The 19326-nt window shown below is 35.6% G+C and overlaps 6 protein-coding genes across 6 annotated transcripts; 3 read left to right on the top strand and 3 right to left on the bottom strand.

Moving 5' to 3' along the window:
* Positions 1–101: 101 nt before the first annotated feature.
* L201_006878 (uncharacterized protein) lies at positions 102–3936 on the top strand (the record flags this gene model as incomplete). Its single annotated transcript, XM_066222591.1, has 13 exons — positions 102–738; positions 845–956; positions 1037–1123; positions 1240–1363; positions 1464–1639; positions 1719–1828; positions 1897–1982; positions 2035–2142; positions 2198–2305; positions 2361–2486; positions 2546–2611; positions 2671–3264; positions 3376–3936. 13 exons carry the CDS (start codon positions 102–104, stop codon positions 3934–3936), a joined length of 2895 nt encoding a protein of 964 aa, XP_066078688.1.
* Positions 3937–4309: 373 nt separating this feature from the next.
* Positions 4310–6223, bottom strand: L201_006877 (uncharacterized protein; the record flags this gene model as incomplete). The annotated part of the gene is made up of 4 exons (XM_066222590.1): positions 4310–5202; positions 5313–5633; positions 5718–5837; positions 5935–6223. The coding sequence occupies 4 exons, from the start codon at positions 6221–6223 to the stop codon at positions 4310–4312; spliced, it is 1623 nt and encodes a 540-aa protein (XP_066078687.1).
* Positions 6224–7226: 1003 nt separating this feature from the next.
* On the top strand, positions 7227–8364 carry L201_006876 (uncharacterized protein; the record flags this gene model as incomplete). The annotated part of the gene is made up of 7 exons (XM_066222589.1): positions 7227–7278; positions 7339–7378; positions 7445–7575; positions 7688–7739; positions 7858–7946; positions 8035–8119; positions 8220–8364. 7 exons carry the CDS (start codon positions 7227–7229, stop codon positions 8362–8364), a joined length of 594 nt encoding a protein of 197 aa, XP_066078686.1.
* Positions 8365–8805: 441 nt separating this feature from the next.
* On the bottom strand, positions 8806–11731 carry L201_006875 (uncharacterized protein; the record flags this gene model as incomplete). The annotated part of the gene is made up of 11 exons (XM_066222588.1): positions 8806–8838; positions 8926–9080; positions 9163–9430; positions 9497–9734; positions 9797–10086; positions 10147–10249; positions 10313–10405; positions 10480–10553; positions 10787–10902; positions 10973–11320; positions 11593–11731. The coding sequence occupies 11 exons, from the start codon at positions 11729–11731 to the stop codon at positions 8806–8808; spliced, it is 1857 nt and encodes a 618-aa protein (XP_066078685.1).
* A 1278-nt stretch (positions 11732–13009) lies between these two features.
* Positions 13010–16422, top strand: L201_006874 (uncharacterized protein; the record flags this gene model as incomplete). The annotated part of the gene is made up of 3 exons (XM_066222587.1): positions 13010–13074; positions 13132–13835; positions 13898–16422. The coding sequence occupies 3 exons, from the start codon at positions 13010–13012 to the stop codon at positions 16420–16422; spliced, it is 3294 nt and encodes a 1097-aa protein (XP_066078684.1).
* Positions 16423–16831: 409 nt separating this feature from the next.
* L201_006873 (uncharacterized protein) lies at positions 16832–18780 on the bottom strand (the record flags this gene model as incomplete). Its single annotated transcript, XM_066222586.1, has 7 exons — positions 16832–17116; positions 17205–17291; positions 17364–18024; positions 18089–18239; positions 18312–18409; positions 18459–18489; positions 18549–18780. The coding sequence occupies 7 exons, from the start codon at positions 18778–18780 to the stop codon at positions 16832–16834; spliced, it is 1545 nt and encodes a 514-aa protein (XP_066078683.1).
* Between the last annotated feature and the right edge of the window lie 546 nt (positions 18781–19326).

Raw genomic sequence — 19326 nt, 5'->3', positions numbered from 1 at the left:
AACGGTAATAAAGAAGATCAAGAAGCTTTTCTAAGCGGCAACAAATTGGAAAATAAGTAACTTACAACGATTCTTACAATCGTTCAGTTTTTTTTACAACGATGGTTCACGAAGATAGTAAGATAAAATTTGAAGAAGCAGATGATATGAACAATATAATAGATATGGAAATTGATAATTCCACTGCATCTGCATCAACATCAAAAGTATCAACTAGAGCTGTATCACCTAATAATTTACCTCCTTCATCTTCAATAACGACAAATTCGAATGAAAATGGAAATGGGAATAGTGGGACTGATAATGGATTAGGAAGTACATTAGATGATTTATTTAAACCATCTGAAGATGAATTAGCTAAATCTACATCTGGATCAATATTAGTTGAAGGCGAAAATGCTTTAGCAGGATCAATATCCATTAAATCACCTTTAGATATAATTGGTGAAGAAGATTTAAAATCACGTACACATATTAAAGATGAATACGATCCAATTCAACCTTCTTCATCATCATCATCTTCAGTAATAGGTGAATCATCAACAAGTGGTAAAAAAACGAAGAAAAAAGTTAAAATAGAAAGTAATAAACCAATTTTAATTGATGATTTACCAATAGCATGGAAAGAAGCAAATGAAACTTTTGATAATTTAGATAAATGTCATTATGAAACTAAAAATTTAGGTTTATCAAGAGAACAAGATGAAATGATGATTTGTGATTGTATATATGATAAAAGTGAGTCTCTCAACCAGCCTTGAATCTCGCTTTCACTTCTTCTTCTTCTTTGGACTCCAACAGATTGGATATCAACAAGCTGATTTCAAATGACCTTTGATTGTAGATGACCCAGATACAGATCCATGTGGACCAGAATCAGATTGTATAAATCGTGCTTTATTTATAGAATGTTTAGCTGGTGAATGTAGAGCAGGAAAACATTGTCATAATCAACAGTAAGTAGTATTAAATCCTGCAAAGGCTAATATTGGATATTGATGCTAATTTTCAATTTGGTGATTTGCCATCAAAATAGATTCTCGAGACGTCAATATGCTAATGTAGAAGTTGTTTTAACGGAAAAGAAAGGTTTTGGATTAAGAGCTGAATCATTTATACCTTCGTAAGTATATATAATTTTCCTTCTTGCTTGCCCCATTGACCATCCTTTGCCCTTTTTTTGCGAATATCCAATACATGTTAATCAATGTATGCTGATTTCTTTTTACCGTCATATAGGAATACTTTAATATATGAATATATAGGAGAAGTAGTAGCTGAAAAAACATTTAGAAAGAGAATGCAACAATATGCGGATGAAGGTATAAGGCATTTCTACTTTATGATGTTACAGAAGGAAGAGGTGAGTTCATAATTTATTCCAAACAAGCCAATCCTCCCTGTTTTTACCATTTATCATCTCCTTAACGCATGATGTTGATTTGGAACAAATATTCAAATAGTATATCGATGCAACGAAAAAAGGTGGAATAGGTAGATTTGCCAATCATTCATGTAATCCAAATTCAGAAGTACAAAAATGGGTTGTAGGAAGAAGATTACGTATGGGTATATTTACGAAAAGAGATGTAGTCAAAGGTGAAGAAATAACGTTTAATTATAATGTTGATAGATATGGGTAAGTACACCACATCATTGCAAATAATTTGTTCGACCCGAAATACTGGAGTAGCTGCTAATTTCGTATAAATAATTAGACATGACGCTCAAATATGTTATTGTGGTGAACCAAATTGTGTGGGGACTATTGGTGGGAAAACTCAGACTGACGTTAGTTTGAGTACGATGAATGATCTGTTCCTTGATGGTAAGTCCGCGATGATCAGCGCCTCTCACTTTTGATTCGGATCAAGCTAATTGTGATACCTCATTCAGCCTTGGGTATCACCGATGAAGTCGAAGCAAATGGAATGAAAGGCAACAAGAAGAAGAAATCTCGTCAACTCGATGAAGATTTTACAGTAAGCTTTTATCTCAAAGATCGTTGGGTTGCAGCTAACGAACCCTCTCTAGCCAACGTTACGTCCGATACAAGAATCTGAAGTTCAGAAAGTGGCTGCTGCAATGCGTCAATCGATGGAAAATAAGACTATGATGTCTAGATTACTACAACGTATAAAGGTGATTGCGTTTCATTGTACATAAGTATTGCAAATAAACTGACAGCTATTGATAGATGACGGAAGAACCTGCAGTACAGCGTCAACTGGGTCGAATGCATGGTTTTAGTCTGATGAGTATGGTTCTAGCTGAACTTGCGGATGATAGGGAAATCGTTTTACTGGTAAGTGGGATCGATAGACTCAGTAGGCCCAGAAATGCTGATAATAGGTATATAGGCTTTGGAAAGTATGAGTAAATGGAAGCTACAGATACGAAATAAGATTGAGGACTCGAATATTGAAGAGCCAATCAAGAGGTTGCAAGAAAGCGATGATGAAGAGATTAGTAAACTTGCTAAACAGGTACGCTTACTCTTCCAAGTTGAACAAACAATACCTTGTATACTGATGTATTTCCCTAGCTCCTTGAGTACTGGTCAACGCTAGAGCTATCGTATAAGATTCCCAGAGTCAATAAAATAGCAGCTGTAAGTCTCGCCTTATACTCGATGTACCCGTAATATCAATCACTTATTCGTTACTCTAGCTTGATGCCGAAGATGAAGCAGGCACAACGACTATAGCAGAAGCAGATTCATTATCGATCTCAACACCAAGACGTCCTGATGCGTGGGAAAATACAACACAAATTCAAATTGATGTTGCACCTATCCGACCACGTATACCAATACCATCATTTCATAAATCTCGTCATGCTCATGCTCCTCCACCACCACCTCCAGCAGTTACAACACCACAAAGACCTACATTACCTATATCACAATCATCTGACAGACTAAAATTAGATGCAATTATAGCTATGGCTCAACAAAATTTACAACCTACACCTACACCCACTTCTCAATTCGGTTTATTACCTTCAGATTCACCTGCCGCTGAATCTTCCCGATCAGGTAGTATAATAAATGATGGAGGAGGAGGAGATAATGATGATAGACGTAAAAAACAAAAACGATCGCATTATGATTTCTCTGAACATGATGATGCTGATGGTGGAGAAACTGAAGAACAGAGAAAGGAAAAAAGATTGACTAAATTAGTTGGTGGAGTTGTAGTTAAATCAATGAGTAAATATAAAGATCAAATGGAACATGATACATTTAAGAAATATGCTAAAGAGGTGAGTTTTTCGAAAACATTGTTCATTAAACTATCATAGATGTTTATTCTTTTTTTAAAAAAAAGCTAAGTGAATTATACTAAATTGATGTTCATTCTTATATATAAATAGTGTACAACGATATTAGTTGATAAAGAGAAAAAAGGAAATACATATTTAAATACAAAACATCATCCTACACTTTCAGATGAAAAGAAATTGAAAATGAAATCATTTACAAAAGAATTTACACATAAAGTGTTAAAAAGATTAAAAGAAAAAGGAAAATTACGTCGTCCACCAAATAATACCTCAAACTTTAAACCTACGAGTAATACACATAATAATAATAACAATATATCAACACCTACTCCAAATACAACTATATTACAAACACCAAAAGAAGATGATAATGACAATGAAAATGATAATTTGGTAAATGATATTTTTGGTAAAGAACATGGACAAGATCAAGATCAAGATCAAGATGACATGGATATGGATATGGATATTGAACCTAGTCCATCATCTTCATCTAAATCCCCCTTTAACAATATCAAACTTACACCTACATCTACCAAGGAACCAAATGGGATACCCAATACTGGTAGTGGTGGAGGAAAGTATACAGTTGGAAGGTTAGATCTAACGAGTTTGAGTAAAATTAATGGTAGTAATGGTAACTCACATTAGTTAATCCACATTATAACAAATCTTATATATATAGTACATTATACATATTTATCATCCATATATAAATAGTTCTGTGACCATGTCGTATTTGTGACGATGGGATTAATGCGTTTTCGCAATATATATATATATATATATGAAAGTCGCAAGCCGTTCTTTACGACTAATGGTACCATTATCGCAAATTTTTATCGAATCATACATACAACATCAGACATAACGCTGTCACATATACATATATTCTGCGTGTCGTTCAATGTAATATCAAATATCCTACTAATGATACAATATACAAAATTGAAGTAAAACATCAACTGGCTAATTACTTTATCATCACCGCTACTTTGATACAAAGATCATTATGAATTGAATTTTAAGCTGTCACACCTAAAACACCATTACCTGCAACAATCCCATTTTTACTCTGTTGTCCATTGGTAGAAGCAGCAGCAGCAGCAGCAGCTTGTTTGTTCAAATTTGTTAAAGAATGTTTTGTTGATCTAGCAGCTAAAGCTTTTGTTAATAATTGACCAACAGAATTGAATTCAACTGAACTTGATTTCCAAATAGTTTGAAATGGTATAAATCCATTATTACTACTGCTATTCGTATTCGAAGGCAATAAATTGTTTAATCGTGATTGTGAATTTTTGGAAGTCGTTGGTCCACTAATAGATGGTCTACCATTCGTTGTTGTTGCTGTTGTAGTTGTACTTGGATTCGTTAAAGATCCACCTAAAGTAGTTGTTGTATTTGTTGTATTTGCGGACTTATCATTTTTATCATCAGTTTGGGTTGGTGTAAAACCTAAATTGTAAAACTGATTTTTGACTTTATGATTTGATGATTTAGTTAAATTAATTAATTCATCAAATTCTTTTAAATCATCTTCATCATCTAAATCTAAACCTTTTTCAGAATTTCCATTTAATAACGATCTTCTATGTAATGCTGATGCTGAATTTGCTGATGCATTTGCTGAAGCCGCAGCAGCTTTTTTCTTTTTCTTTAATCTTTCTTTTTCTTTTAATGATAAACCATTACTACCACTAGCATTATTATTTGGATCTCTCTTTTGTGGTTCTTTAAAATTTGGATTATGTATTCTTTGCCATTCAATATATAATTCATCATATGGTTTCGTTCTACCTTGAACTGCTCTTTTTGCTCCTACAGTATGTGTTTTACATGTTAAAGATCTTGCACAAGGTGCTAATTTATCATTTATAACTCCACATTGTTTATCTAAATCTATTGGATTCGTAGCTAAAAAAGAGGTCTGAATATCAGCAATATGGACTAAAGAAAAATGAGAATGACAATTTATGCCAATTTCGAGATCGAAATGTCCCTCGAGGAAATATCCATCGACTTACCTCTTATTCTCTTTCGTTCAGCAATTTCAAATCTTTCTTTCTCTTTAGCTTCTTTCCTTTCTAATCTTAATTTTTCTTTTTCTATTTTTTTAATTTCATTTTTCTTCAAACCTTTATATGTTGATGAATTGATAATCTCATCATCATCTTCTTCTTCTTCGATATTATCTCTGTCTCTTTCTTTATTATTTGATATATGTGAAGAAGATGAAGATGTATTAGTACCAGTAAAATTTAGGTTTGTACCTGTAAGAATTTGATTTGGATTTGGTATTGAAGATAATTTGGTCCGTTTTTTAGGTGATAACGTTGGATTTGATACTATAGCAGATACTTTCCAGTCAGTCAACATATTTCTTAGAAGCATCTTTACAGATTACCTCTAAATGAACAGAATCAACTCACCTTCACTTGCTCTTCTTTTCTTGGTAGTTTCGGGATTTGGTTTACTACTAGTTGTATTTGATTTTGCATTGGATTTTTTAGTGATTAAAGGTGTACCTTCTAAAATATGATTACATATTCCTTTATTATTGAGATGATGAACAAACAATCAGCTTTAGTTTATTTTCGGATATAGAATAGAAGATCGAAAATCATTCTATTAAAGATTTCAACTCACTTTTATGTTCACCAGCAGACCATTCCATATGATTTTTACCACATTTTTTACATTTTATAATACCTTTACCCATTTCACCTTCACCTTTTAAAGGAAAAGTACCAAACATATACATATCTTTTTCAGGAATAAAACTTGCTGGTGGTATAGGTGGTAAAGATTCATTTTCATTTAAAGGTAAACCTAAATCTGTTGGTGGTGAAGGTGATTTTAATTCAAATGTAAATGGTTTTAACGGTGAAGATGATGATCCACTACTAGTATTTCTTGGTTTGAGCTTTAATGTCATTTTGATAGATAATTTATTTTTTTGCTAGTTATGCTTGTAATTGAGGAAAGTATCTCAATCCCAAAATGTAGAAAGGAAGATAAATTGGGTATAATCACAAATTAGCCACTGATGTTGGTATCGTTGTTACTTGTTGTATTTGAGTTCCTGCACTTTGTCTTGTTCTCGAGTTGGACTCGATTATCGTAAGCTGTCTTGATGTATCTAGCTCCACTGCTTGAGCTTTGTGTGATATCTGGTTAATCACTGACAGACATATGCTATAGGGCTATTCTCAATTACACTAAACAGAGATAAAAGATAACAATCCCATCTTTGATCCAATTCAGGGGCAGTAATCGTTTATCAACCCAATTTCAGGAGAATAACGAAGACTGGCACGTGGTCACCATGTGTTAACCAGGAGATGTCCGGTACGAATAACCGAAAGGTTCATGAGAGCTAATTAACTGGAAGGAAAAACAGGCTCGTGCGTTTATATCCAACTTTATTTTGTGATCTTGCTACTTTTACGTTTAGACACAGCTTTTCCTCTATACAGAGGCCATGTCATTATAGAGCAATATGAATATATAAATGCATATAGTCAATCACAACAGCATATAGATGTCTGAGCGATGATGGGTTTTCGATACTGCATGAGAGCAGAAAGGGATAACAAAGGAAGGGCTTGTATGTATCAGTCTTACTTATCCTTTCCCACGGACACGAGGTGAAACAGAAATGTTTATAATGATGGTCAAAGCATGTGAGATCAGTGCTCTTTGATTGAGTTGACATGAGCAACTTTACCATCTTCTCCTCAATTCTTCATTCGTTATTCTATTTGATCCTTTATTCTCTTTTCGCTTTTTGACTTTTTCCATAACATTCATTATAATACTCTTATAATAACCGTTCCCAATTAGAACACCTTTGACTAATTTCTCAATCTTCAGTTCCACTTTAGCAATCACCAATAACATAGACACGTCAACGTCACATTTAGACAATAGAAAACGATATGTTCACAAAATTCGCCATTACAGCTTTAGCTTTGTCAGCTTCTGCCCAAGGTAATCTGTTTGTTGATCGTCTTCGTTTGCATCCCAGCTGATAGTTTCGATATTTGCCAGCTGCTATCTCCCTTCTCAACCCGAATTCAGCTACCATATGGTACGTTAGCTGGCATTTCCAGACGGGATTCAGGAGCTTATTCATCTCTTCGTTATGTTCTAATAGGTACAAAAACAATACAGTAGAAATGAAGTGGGACTTGACTCAACCTGATACAGATACTTATTTATTTAGAACTTTTTTGAGTAATAAAGATCAATCTGTTTTAGCTGGTAATCATAGTATAGCTGATAGCAGTAAGTGCTGCTTCATTTTCCAGCATACTATATAACTCGATATAGGGTGTAATTACAAGGCTCATCATAACCTTTGCCAATGAGTATGCTGATCGCAAATTCATATTTATAGCAAGTGCTACTGCAAAAGATGTTAGAATTCTCTTACCTCAAATCCCAAATGGGTGAGTTTTATTTGACATTACCGCCTTTAGCGAGTGAAGTTATCAACTTATGTTCATCATATTCAACTAAACTTGTTATCTCTTACCAATGCTGATGGTTTTGAACACGCGTTTATAGAAAAGATTACGTTGTAAATTTAGTTAACACAACAAATGAAAATCAAGTCTTTGCAACTTCTGATCCCTTTGAAATTGCTGATGGTGAAGGTAGGTTGGGTGTCCGCTTTTTCTTCTGATGCTCTATCTATGTAGATGTTGATAGTATACTAATTTGTTATCTGACATAATCGAATAGTAACCACTTCAACCACTTCGGGAACATCAACAGCAACTTCAACTTCAGCTACAGGTGAAATTCCAAATGCCAAATCAACTACATCGTAAGTTTCCGGATTTGCCCATCTACTTTCAATTCTCTTATTTGATTCAGAATGGAAATTGACGGTTCATAACGTTCTATTCCATCGTTATGTCACATAGACAAAATCCTTTCCCAACTGCAGCTACAACATCCTCCTCATCAACTTCATCGGCAAATTCGATATTCGATAATACTTTGAACACTTTAGTCATTCAAAGTTTATCTATCGTAGCTATTGGTTTAGGTGCCGTAGTTGCTCTTTAATCTAAATCAACTTCAGAAAATAACGGACATTGAAAATGATCATCTTTTCAATCTGATATTTCGTCATTTCACTTATATCATAATAGGGTTTCTTGTAGTTTATCATATTTTCATGTATATAATTAACCTTTTTTTTCTTTTTTAACGTCTATGAAATAGCAATCCCACTCACCGTTATGCTTACAGTTTCAAATCAATTGTGAAATTGACACTACTTGCCAAGTCGATATATCATAACCTATATTACAGCTTTGATTTCTGTATGATGCATGATATTTTGTATTTCAGGAATGAGGAATATATAATTTTCTACGATATGATACTTGTCATTATATTTACAAATCCAAAGATGTAAACAATCTTTGACATTCCCGCTTTTCTCCATCTGTCTATGTAACAAATGCTTCACTAGAAGGACTAAACACACATTAGGAAACTAATCTAATTAGGACCTTTCAAAGCGAATTTGAGAGCCTACAAATATAGAAAAAAACAGGATATTCCCTGTTAGCGGATAGATTCCAAGGAAGGAATGTTATAGGGAATCAAACACAAACTCACCTTTTCTAATTGTTCTAAATCTGCTTCATTCTTGGCATTAATCTTTCTCATTGGTTTACCCAATTGGGCCATAATGTAATTTACATCATCTCTTGATCTATCATCATGAACGAAAATTACTGAACATCCTTTTCTACCGAATCTACCAGTACGACCTATTGAAATCACACAAGATATATATATATAATTAGCATCATGATCTCGACATCAAAGGTTGAAAGCAAGAGGATAACTCACCAATTCTATGAATATAAGTTTCAATATCAGGTCTGAAATCACCTTCTCTACCTAAATCAGGCACATCATAATTTACGACCATATTAACTTGTTGAATATCAATACCTCTTGCAACTACATTAGTTGTGATTAATACTTTTGTTTTACCATTTCTGAATCCATCTAAAATTTCATCTCTATCACCTGATTGTTTATCACCATGTAATGAAGCTACTGAATGACCTTCTGAAGTCAATCGATTAGCAATTTGGTCCGCTGTAGCTTTTGTCTATAGATCGAAATATCGTCAGACAATCGGTTTACCTTGTGAGACTAGCGGATAAATTTAGCTTACTCTACAGAAAACAATACTTTGGCCAATAGTCAAACAATCATATAACGCAGATAAAGCATCATATTTAGAATCTTCACCGTCACATTCTAAGTATAACTGTTTGATAGCATCAACGGTAACATCTTCTTTCTTGAGGAAAAGTTTGTTGGCTTCAGGTGCAAAAGATTGTGCGAAACGCTGGACTTCATCAGGGAAAGTCGCGGAGAATAGTACGTTCTGCACACCGACTGGAAGCATTCTAAGTGATGAATGATACATTAACGACCAGCTAATCCTTCACATTAAAAAGACATGACTCACTTCTTGATTCTGACAGTTTGATCACCTAACCCTTGAAGAGCAATCATCTCATCTGCTTCATCCAATACGAAAACTCTAATTTGTTTTGGATCGAAGATTCTTGTTCCTCGCGATAACATATCAACTAAAGTACCTGGTGTACCGATCAAAATATGTTTGTCGATTCTTTGATTCCTTGACCATGATCCTGGCACAGCTAAATGAGTTTTGATTTCGGTGAATTGACCTATTTTATCTACTACTTCTTGAATCTGTCTTGCTAATTCTCGAGATGGGGCGAGACAGATAGCCTAGAGGAGCTAAAGTCAGTAGTAGCCTAGACGTGGACTGTAATTGGAAAGTGTACATACTTGAGGTGTGAGTAATGCAGGGTCTACCCTACTTAACATATCAAGAGTGAAAGCGGCTGTTTTGCCTGTACCAGACTGACTTTGACCGATGAGGTTTTTGGGGCTAGAATGTATATTGTCAGTTTAGTATGAAAAAATATGATGAATTAACTGATAGACCACCTACGGGTTGTTGAGAAGTAAAGGTAAAGCAACTTCTTGGATTTTGGAGGGCTTTTTGAACCCAACCGAGTAGATACCTTTCATGAGATCTGGGTGGCTGTATGACAACGCAAAGAGATGTTAATTGATATCCAAACCATCCATGAGGCAAAGAACACATCGTTGACTAACAGATTAAGAGCTTCGAATGTTTTAGCAGAATATAAAGCTGAATTTGGGTCTGCTTGAAGATCTGCAAGTTTTACCTAAAAAGGGATTATCGGGATATTGTCAGCTTGAAATTGGGCTGGGAAGTTGCGAAAGTACACGAGGGAAAAGCCGATACAAGCCAACAGGCCGAAATGAAGAATTGTAGAGAGAAAGAGCAAGTGGGAAAGAGCAATAGTGGTCCGAGGATGGCGTTCAAGAGAGGCAATGACAGGGAAGAAAGGGGGTTTTTGGTGGATTTGACGGTTCTGAGGGAAGTTAATTTACTCACTTCAACTTGGAAATCATTCGAGATTAATCCACCTTCTGACATATTTGCGTCTGAAACACCGTCTTTCTTATCTTCGAATCCATTTCCATTTGTACTCGCTGGCGGTTCATCCCAACCTAAGAGGGAGGAAGAGATTCTCTCATCAACATGCCTATATAATAGGAAAGTCAGGTACGTTGAGCTTACCATTATCGAATGCAGACATTTTACTTTCTTTCTTTTCTTCTTTGTTATCTATTAATTCTACTTTAGCTTTTGATGCACTTCCACTAGCAGTGGTACTTGTACTAGCGTTTGGAGAAGCAGGTGATGGTGAAGATGTAGATGGACGATCAGTTTTTACACCAGCTAAAGCTCTACCAAATAATGGATTTGATGTATTTGGTTTTGGCCTTGTTGATGTTGATGAAGAAGGAGCTGAAGGAGCTGAAGGGGAAGATGGTGATACTTGTTCTTGTTCAGATGAATTAGGGTTGGTAGATAAACCTGATATCCTAGATAAAAGTGATGCTACGGGTGCATCGTCTTTTTCTTCTGTATAAGGTAAAGGTGTACGAGGTGGAGAGTCAGCTCTTGTTACAGGTGTGGAAATTATACACAAGGTATCTCGATGGAACAATGTATGCAAGTAGGTCCTCAGAAGGAAGATAAAAACGTTCCAGATATGTCAAAAATACGTTGATATATTCCTTCTTCGTATCTAGTATTGTAGGTGATAGGTTGAATGGATAACCATGCATATGGGCACGGTCCTCCATTACCCTACCAATGTGATACAATGTATAGAATATATAGAAATTACTTACTCTGCTGTTGATTTGTTGAAGAAGAAGGATTAAAAGAATTTGCAGTTGGATTTAAACCTTTAAATTCAACTTTACCATCTTCTTCATCATCTAAATCTGCCCATGAATTGGAAGGTGGTACTGAAGATTCTTCTCCCATCTTCTACTTAATCTTAAGTGATGACTTGTTTACTTTTGATTAATGAAAGTGATGATGGTGATTATTTACAACAATACACGAGGTCGGGAAAGGTAGGTAATTGTTTTGAATTTTTGATTAACGCACGAACAATAATTGATTGATTAGATTGTTTAGGTTACTGATTAAACGGTCTGTGCTTAAAGCTTATTGTTCTTGAGAGTGGGGAAATCTGAAATTATTTCAAGCTAAACGGTACTGCTGTACTACAAGAAATTGTTAAATGGTTAGATATCTTCGAAAGTTGTGAGGTATCTTATCGATTTATCAGAAATTATCATATTGCTGAAATATGTTTACAAGCTCCCATCACCACTCTCAACGTAAGACGCGCTTCCTGAAAGTGGCAACAGGTTGTGGCAGTTCCAAGTGCGTCCAAGCAGCTCTTATGGAATGTCGGTTCAGGTTATAGGATCCTCCGTTATATACATTATGATGAAGCTGACTAAGCCCTGACAGAGTATACTGATGGTCATAAGCAGCTCCATAGAATCAAAAAGATTATCAGGAGTCAAGTTAGATTGCAAGGTAAACAAGAGTAGCTTGAAGTAGCGTGTCTTCATAATTGACGACCTGGTAATCACCCTTTGTATGGCTGTAGGTGTATAACCCCCACGCCGTCATTTCATCGACTGTCAGACATTTCACTGGGTGTGAAAGTGTCTAAACGAAGAGTTGCATAAATGCGTGTTGACAACTTCTATATTCTGCGAACTGATTCTGGTATCAAACCTCAGTCTCAACCGGAATAAAATCCTGACGTGTTATTTTTCGGTAATAATCCTTTGATATCAAGATTACCGGTTAAGGGATATGTGTGATGATTAGTGCATGTTACCAATGACGTCGGTCCCTGAATCTCCTGAATTAGATTAACCTTGGTACAAAGTAGAAACTCATGTTCTCATATTCTCGATATCCGATTCTGACACCTGCTATTACTAGTACTACTATCGATATTACATATGCCGGCAACTGATCTATAAACATATCTACTACTACAACTTACTACTACTAGCTATACCAATCTATCATGTTCATGCTAAAGATATAAGTGGTTGTATTTACATCGTCATCGCTACAATACTCTCCTTTTTCCTGACAACATTATCTCCTGTATCTCCTGTATAATCACTCTTTTGGTTTTTCTCGTTTGTAACTTTGACAATATCCTTCATTCAAACCAATAAGTGTTATCTCAAGTGTATAGCTGGTAACTAGAGTAGGCATACAATCAATATGGACGCTCTTAGACCAGGTCATGCTCATAGGAGTAGTAGTGATCGATTGTTGAACAACTATCTGTGCGTATAATTTGTGATATACATTCCAGCCATACATGTACTAACTTGTTCTTATAGCGATTCACAAAAATCCCTATCAACATCCTTATTAACCTTACTATCTCATTCCCATTCATCTACTTCATCATTACTTGCATATGTGACATCATCACCTGGAGTTATGGTACCTATTCGAAGGGGAGTTAGACATGCAGCATTTGAAGGACCATTATCCAGTGAATTAGTTAATGATCCTGAATCATATCATAATCGTGATGATGATCATGGACAAGGTGGATGGTCAACATATGTATCATCTCTAGAACAATTTAGAAAAGATTTAAAACAAATTCATTTATTAGAAGAAGAGTTATCTAGGGTTAAAAGGGATAGAGAGATTTTAGTTACAAGATTAATTAAAACCACAAAATCCCGTCCTACAAGATCTGATTTAAGTGCTTTAGCAAATTCATATTCTACTTCAACACATAATGGTCCTGCACAATCATCAAGATCAAGTATTTTATCATTAAGTTCAAATGGGTCAAATGCTGGAACTGTTTCAACAAAAGAAGGTAAAAGGGCAGGTAAATTAGCTGATGCTCAAGCTGAATTGTTAGGTTGTGAAGAACATTTAAGATCTTTAGAAGTCAGAATTGAAAATGAAAGAAATAAAGTTATGATGAGAGGTCTAGAAGATAGATTTAGAGCTATGGATGCTGTAGGTAGAATGTGGGTTCAACAATCTAAAAAAGGTTTACGGGATTTAGAAAGATTACAAGGTAAGTTCGGGTAGCAGACACATTCGCGGTTCCAACTTGACTAATTGTACTCATTTGATTAGACCTTCCACCTGATGCTTTTGAACTCGACTCAAATGGATCGCTTGCACCATCGCAATCTGCCTCTCAGATCGCTTATGAAGATTCACCTCATCGAAGTGGTGGTGTACCCTTCCCAAGAGGATTTGGACATGAACATGGTCCAGGTTCAATCACCGGTAGTATACAAGAAGAAGATGAAGACGGAAGTTCAGGTGATGAAGCTCAAGGTGGTACTTTAGTTGTACACGAAAATCGACCTGGATCAAGAGCTTCAGCTTTACATGCTAGAAATACACCTTCAAAACCATCTCCATTAGGTGTACCTTCTGTTAACACTCAAGCTAGACCACTTTCATCTACAATCGGGGGTGGTGGCGGATCAAGAAGAAACCTTAACAACGACGATTCTTCCGACGATGATGCACCTAATTTCAGATCCGGTGGTAGAAGAGCAGCGAGTGATGTTGGTGGAATGGCATACAGACCACCAACAGGTAGACAACCTTTAAGAAGAACTTTCTCAGATGATCAGAATAACAACACAAATAGTTATACACCTCATCGAAACAAAGCTAATTCAGATACATCAAGTATCAGATCCCAACGGAAAAAGAGAGGATTCTTCGCTTCTATAGGTAGACTATTCAAAGGTAGTTCATCCAATAAGAGAAATGGTAGATCAGGTAGAGAATCACCACCATATGGTTCATCGTCTGTCAGCCATAGTAAAGGTGGATGGCATACAAGAACTGATTCAAACATTAAACGAAGTGGTACTTTCCGAAGTAGTAGAGGTGGTGGTGATGAATCATCATCGGATGAAGAAGGTGGTAATTTCGTTAGTGTAACAAATAATCGAAATAGCACTTGGTCAATCGATAACCAAAGAGATCCAAAAGGTGGTATAAAGAGAAGTTCAACTATGCCTGTAGCAAGCGGTCTCATTCCATCTAAACCTGCTGCAAAGTCAGATCTTGGTATGAAGCGAAATTCAAGTCAAAGTACAATCACAGGTAGACCACGTTCAGTTACACCTTTACCAGCCGCTTCCAAGCCAAATGGAACATTATCCAGATCTAACACAGTCAAATCCACAATGTCAACTGCAACTGCTAAATCAAGTGGAACTGTCAAATCAACTGGTACAGCTACAGGAGGTAAAAAGAAAACCAGAGCAAATGGTTCAATAGCAAGAGCTTCCATAACCGCTCAACAAGCTGCTGAAGGCAGAAACATCATGCAAATGGTCGATTCAACAACACCAAAAATGCCTGAAGTACCTAAAGCACCAAAAAGTCAAGTTACACCTTCAATGGAATTACCAAAAGCTCCAGGATCATCTTTGGTTCCTGCTGACCCTATCAAACCTCAACCTGCTCATCCGGCCCATGAAGTCCCCACTTTAGGTAAAACAATTTCAAGGTCAAATTCAGTTAAAAAAATAAATAACAAGACTGATACTCAACAGGAAACTGTTCCTGTGAAGGAGAAAGAGACAACACCTTTAAGACCTACAACACCATTACCACCTTCCAGAACATTATCGCCACCATTAAAATCTGCTTTAAGACCTTCATCACCTATTCCACCTATGCATTCTTCTTTACCACCTCAACAAGACCAAGAACCACCTAAACCAATGTTTACAATCACCGCACCTGGACCAGTTCAGTTACCAGTTGAGAAGGAAGAACCAAAGCCTGAACCTAAATTAGTTCCACCACCTAATACTAAAAGGAATTCATGGCATTCTATGCAATCTGACGGTGCTTCAATTTATGAATCTGCAAATGAAGATGCCGCCAATTCAGATTCAGAAGGCTCCTCAGCAGAAGAAGAGGATGATATGGGTTATAAAGTAGTTGAAAATGAAAAAATTGCTAGAGCAGGTGAAATTGCTAGTGGGGTCGCTAGAGAGAGATATGGTAATAACCATGAAGATGGTGACGATACAGCATCTGATCACACTGTTGAAGCTGGACCCACTATAAATTCAAATGGAAATGGTAATCGTGCACCACCACCTCAACCAATATCTTTACCCTCAAAAGAGCACGATTCAATAAGTCAAGTTGGATCAAGTGTTTCAAGAAGAAAATCAGTTAGAATGGCAATACCAGATTCACCTATTGTTGAAAAAGCTCCACCAGCCATAACTTCAGGTGGGAAAACAACTGATAATGCTTATATTCCAAAAAGTAATGATTATGGTAATTCAAATTCAACATCGAATGATAATATTCAAGCATATCAAGAAAGAAAATCAGGGTCAGGTGATTCTGATCCTGAAGAAACTGAAAAAGAAAGAATAAAAGAAAATTGGTCAACTAGAATAGGTAAAATGAGAGAAGATACTTCAGATGAAGATGAAAATGATTTAGATCCAAATTATTTAAAAGCAAGAAAAGGTTTATATAAAATTGATAAAAAATGGGATGCTTTAAATGCTGAAGAAAAAGAAAGACAACAAAAAGAACAAAAATTGAAAAAGAGAAGTAGTGTAAAAAGTAAAGCTAGTACTAAATCAAGATCTTCAAGAGTATAAATAAAATTGAATGGAATAAAATAAAGTAAGAAAAGTAGTTAGTAGTTCGAAAAGAAAAATGATATATATACCATATCAATAATACACGTATAATTATAGTTTTTAAATCGAAATAATGTATAGCCCGCTATCAATAGTTTTGATTGTTTGATCGAGTATATCTGGATATTTTTCTTTTTTTGATATTTAACAATGTGATGGGAAATGCTATAATATATCTTATTTTACTTTGACAGGTATTCATGCGGTTTGCAAAGTTATACTGATGTGCAAGAAGATAAAGTGCACATGCATTGTACAATGAGTTTATTCGAACTTATTAGTCTGATATGTTATAACCAAAGCATCATTCCGCTGTATATGTTGTATGACTGTTTAAACATACACTACTATTTATATGGAACCAAGTTTAAGCTGGACTTCTAGCTCGACCTCTGATTCCCAAGCCGGAACTCGAACCTAAGCCGAACCCATTCATCTTATTCTTCTTCTCTTCCATAGTCATGGTCTTACTTAAACTTGATAAACCATTCCTAACTTCATCCAAACCTTTTTCCAATAACTCATTTGCACCAATACCAATCTTACCTAAATTATCATTCTCCTTGATAAAAATCCATTCATTTGGATCTGTGAAAGGTCTTGCTGTTATTGCTGATAATTCTTCTTTGATTATGTTATTTGTGAAGAAGTCCTATGACGTGAATTGAAGGGATATATCAATTTCACTGTGTATATACTCGACGACAACGGTACTCAAAGAATGTAACATCAAAACTCACCAAATTCAAATCATTCTTATCGTATCCAAATGGATTTTCAATTTCAGAACCAATTTCAGCAAAACCTAGAACGATATATGAAGTTATCTAGAATATCATTCAAATATTAGTAGATGTTTGTTTTCCTTAACGATGTATCACCCCTTTTGATACACTTACAACAACAGCAGGAATAGTTATCCAGCCAAAACCAGCCCCATACAATTGAAAAGGTAAAACTAAACAATAAATCCAAGTAACTTCCCAAATTTGAGCTAAATAACTAAATGGTATAGGTGTAGTTAAAATTCTTTCTAAATGTGATAAAGCTTCTGATAAAGATAATAAAGCAGCTAATAAAGAATTTACAGTAGGTACATCTATGGTCTTTCTTTTTTGTAATAATGATATATATGATGACATGAACATTGTAATTTCTAAAGGAACATTTTGACCTACACCACCAGAAGATTTTTCTCTTCTCATTGATTCTCTCATTGCCATTCTACCTTTTGCTTTATATCTTTGTTTTGAACTAACCAAATATTCAAATGGAAAAATTTCACTAAATCTAAATTTTGGTGCATCTCTTGCTGGATGTAAAGTTGGTCTTTTATTTTGATACGATGATGATTTGGTATTCTCCATTTCAAATGAATCTCCACTATGATTAATCCCTTGAAATGGATTCTCGGTATTAGTACTGGAAGAAGAAGATCTTTGATGTTTACCTAAAGGTAATCTACCGATAGCTATATTAGCGTCTTCGGAAGAAGGTATACCAGAAGGTAAATGTAGTGAAGGTATGAATTTTACTAAATCATACAGATCCTCGTAAAGTCTATACTTGGAATATCAGCTGAATCCATCAAAGAGTATCGGCTACTCATTAGAAATTTACTCACATGCCTTCTTCACCTCTGAGGTAATGCTTTACAGCGACGGCAAAAGCTAGGCCCATTCTGACTAGAGTGGCTTTTTCGATTACCGCTTTTGTCTCTTCAATCGCTCGTTGCTCTTCATCTTTCGGTGGAGTAGCCTGAATAGCATCTGGACCTAGAGTTTCGAATGTGAATACAATACCCTTAGCTTAACCCTCTACAATCTATACCCAAGGATCTGACTCACAGTGAATCCATATCATCCTGGCCCATGTTCGGTTGGCTTGAATGATTTGAGTCCATAATTTACGTCCTTCAGCATATTGAGCATAAGCTGATGATGTACTGTAAGATCGTGTTAGTATCGATAATTTCTAGGTATCTGATGACTTACCGATAGCTCAGAGTTAAACCAAGCAGAACACCTAAAGGCATACAAGTATTAGCTATGTACTACCATACATATTTTTAAATCTAAACTCACCCAAAGCTGTTAATAAAGTAGATGGAACAGTCATCTCAGCTTCAGTTTTAGCATTTATAACAACAATCATTGTACTCCAACCACCCATAAATACTAATGAAGGCCATATTCTTAAAACCGCTGTAGCAGTTAAAGCTTGGAATAATAGTATAGCAGATTTATGTGGTCTATGTCCTAATAAATCTAAATCTGGGTTTGATATGAAATGATCGTCTACTGGTGTATGTGACATTTTAATTCGATCTGCCTTTATCGAATTGATCAAGGTGATTGAAGAGAATGGAAACCAATAAAACCAACAATGGTGACCAATTACAAAAGCTACTTATAAATAATAATCATGTTGAATTCATATAAACAATACGTGATGAGGAGAGCCCTACTGCGAGCCAAGATGACAAGGGAGTTGCGGAAATTTGTTGAAAGGATGTCCGATTTCCTATTTTCCCATTTGTTGACTTTCAGCAAGATGAGAAATTGCGGTATGTCATATCACTAGATCCTCCCATAGCTATCAGCCAGTGCTACTTCCGGGCTTAGCATGGGATTTACTGTTGAGAGGCTGTGTATTTCTTCCATATTTTTTATAATTGAAATATTTCAACTGGGCACTCGAGATCCGTCCATAGCGGATCAATATAATTTATATAGTTATACGGTACAAGGGGGTCGGGGGTTGCCGATCAATGCGTTTCAGGTTATCGGAGGAATGCCCAAGTATCGCCACGTGCGCGTTTCAGGTCGTGATCTACCGTAGCGTTAAAGTCGAAAGCTTAGG

The sequence above is a fragment of the Kwoniella dendrophila genome, chromosome 9, assembly GCF_036810415.1.
Source record: "Kwoniella dendrophila CBS 6074 chromosome 9, complete sequence".
In the NCBI taxonomy this organism is placed as follows: domain Eukaryota; kingdom Fungi; phylum Basidiomycota; class Tremellomycetes; order Tremellales; family Cryptococcaceae; genus Kwoniella; species Kwoniella dendrophila.
This window is presented reverse-complemented; position numbering and strand designations above follow the sequence as displayed.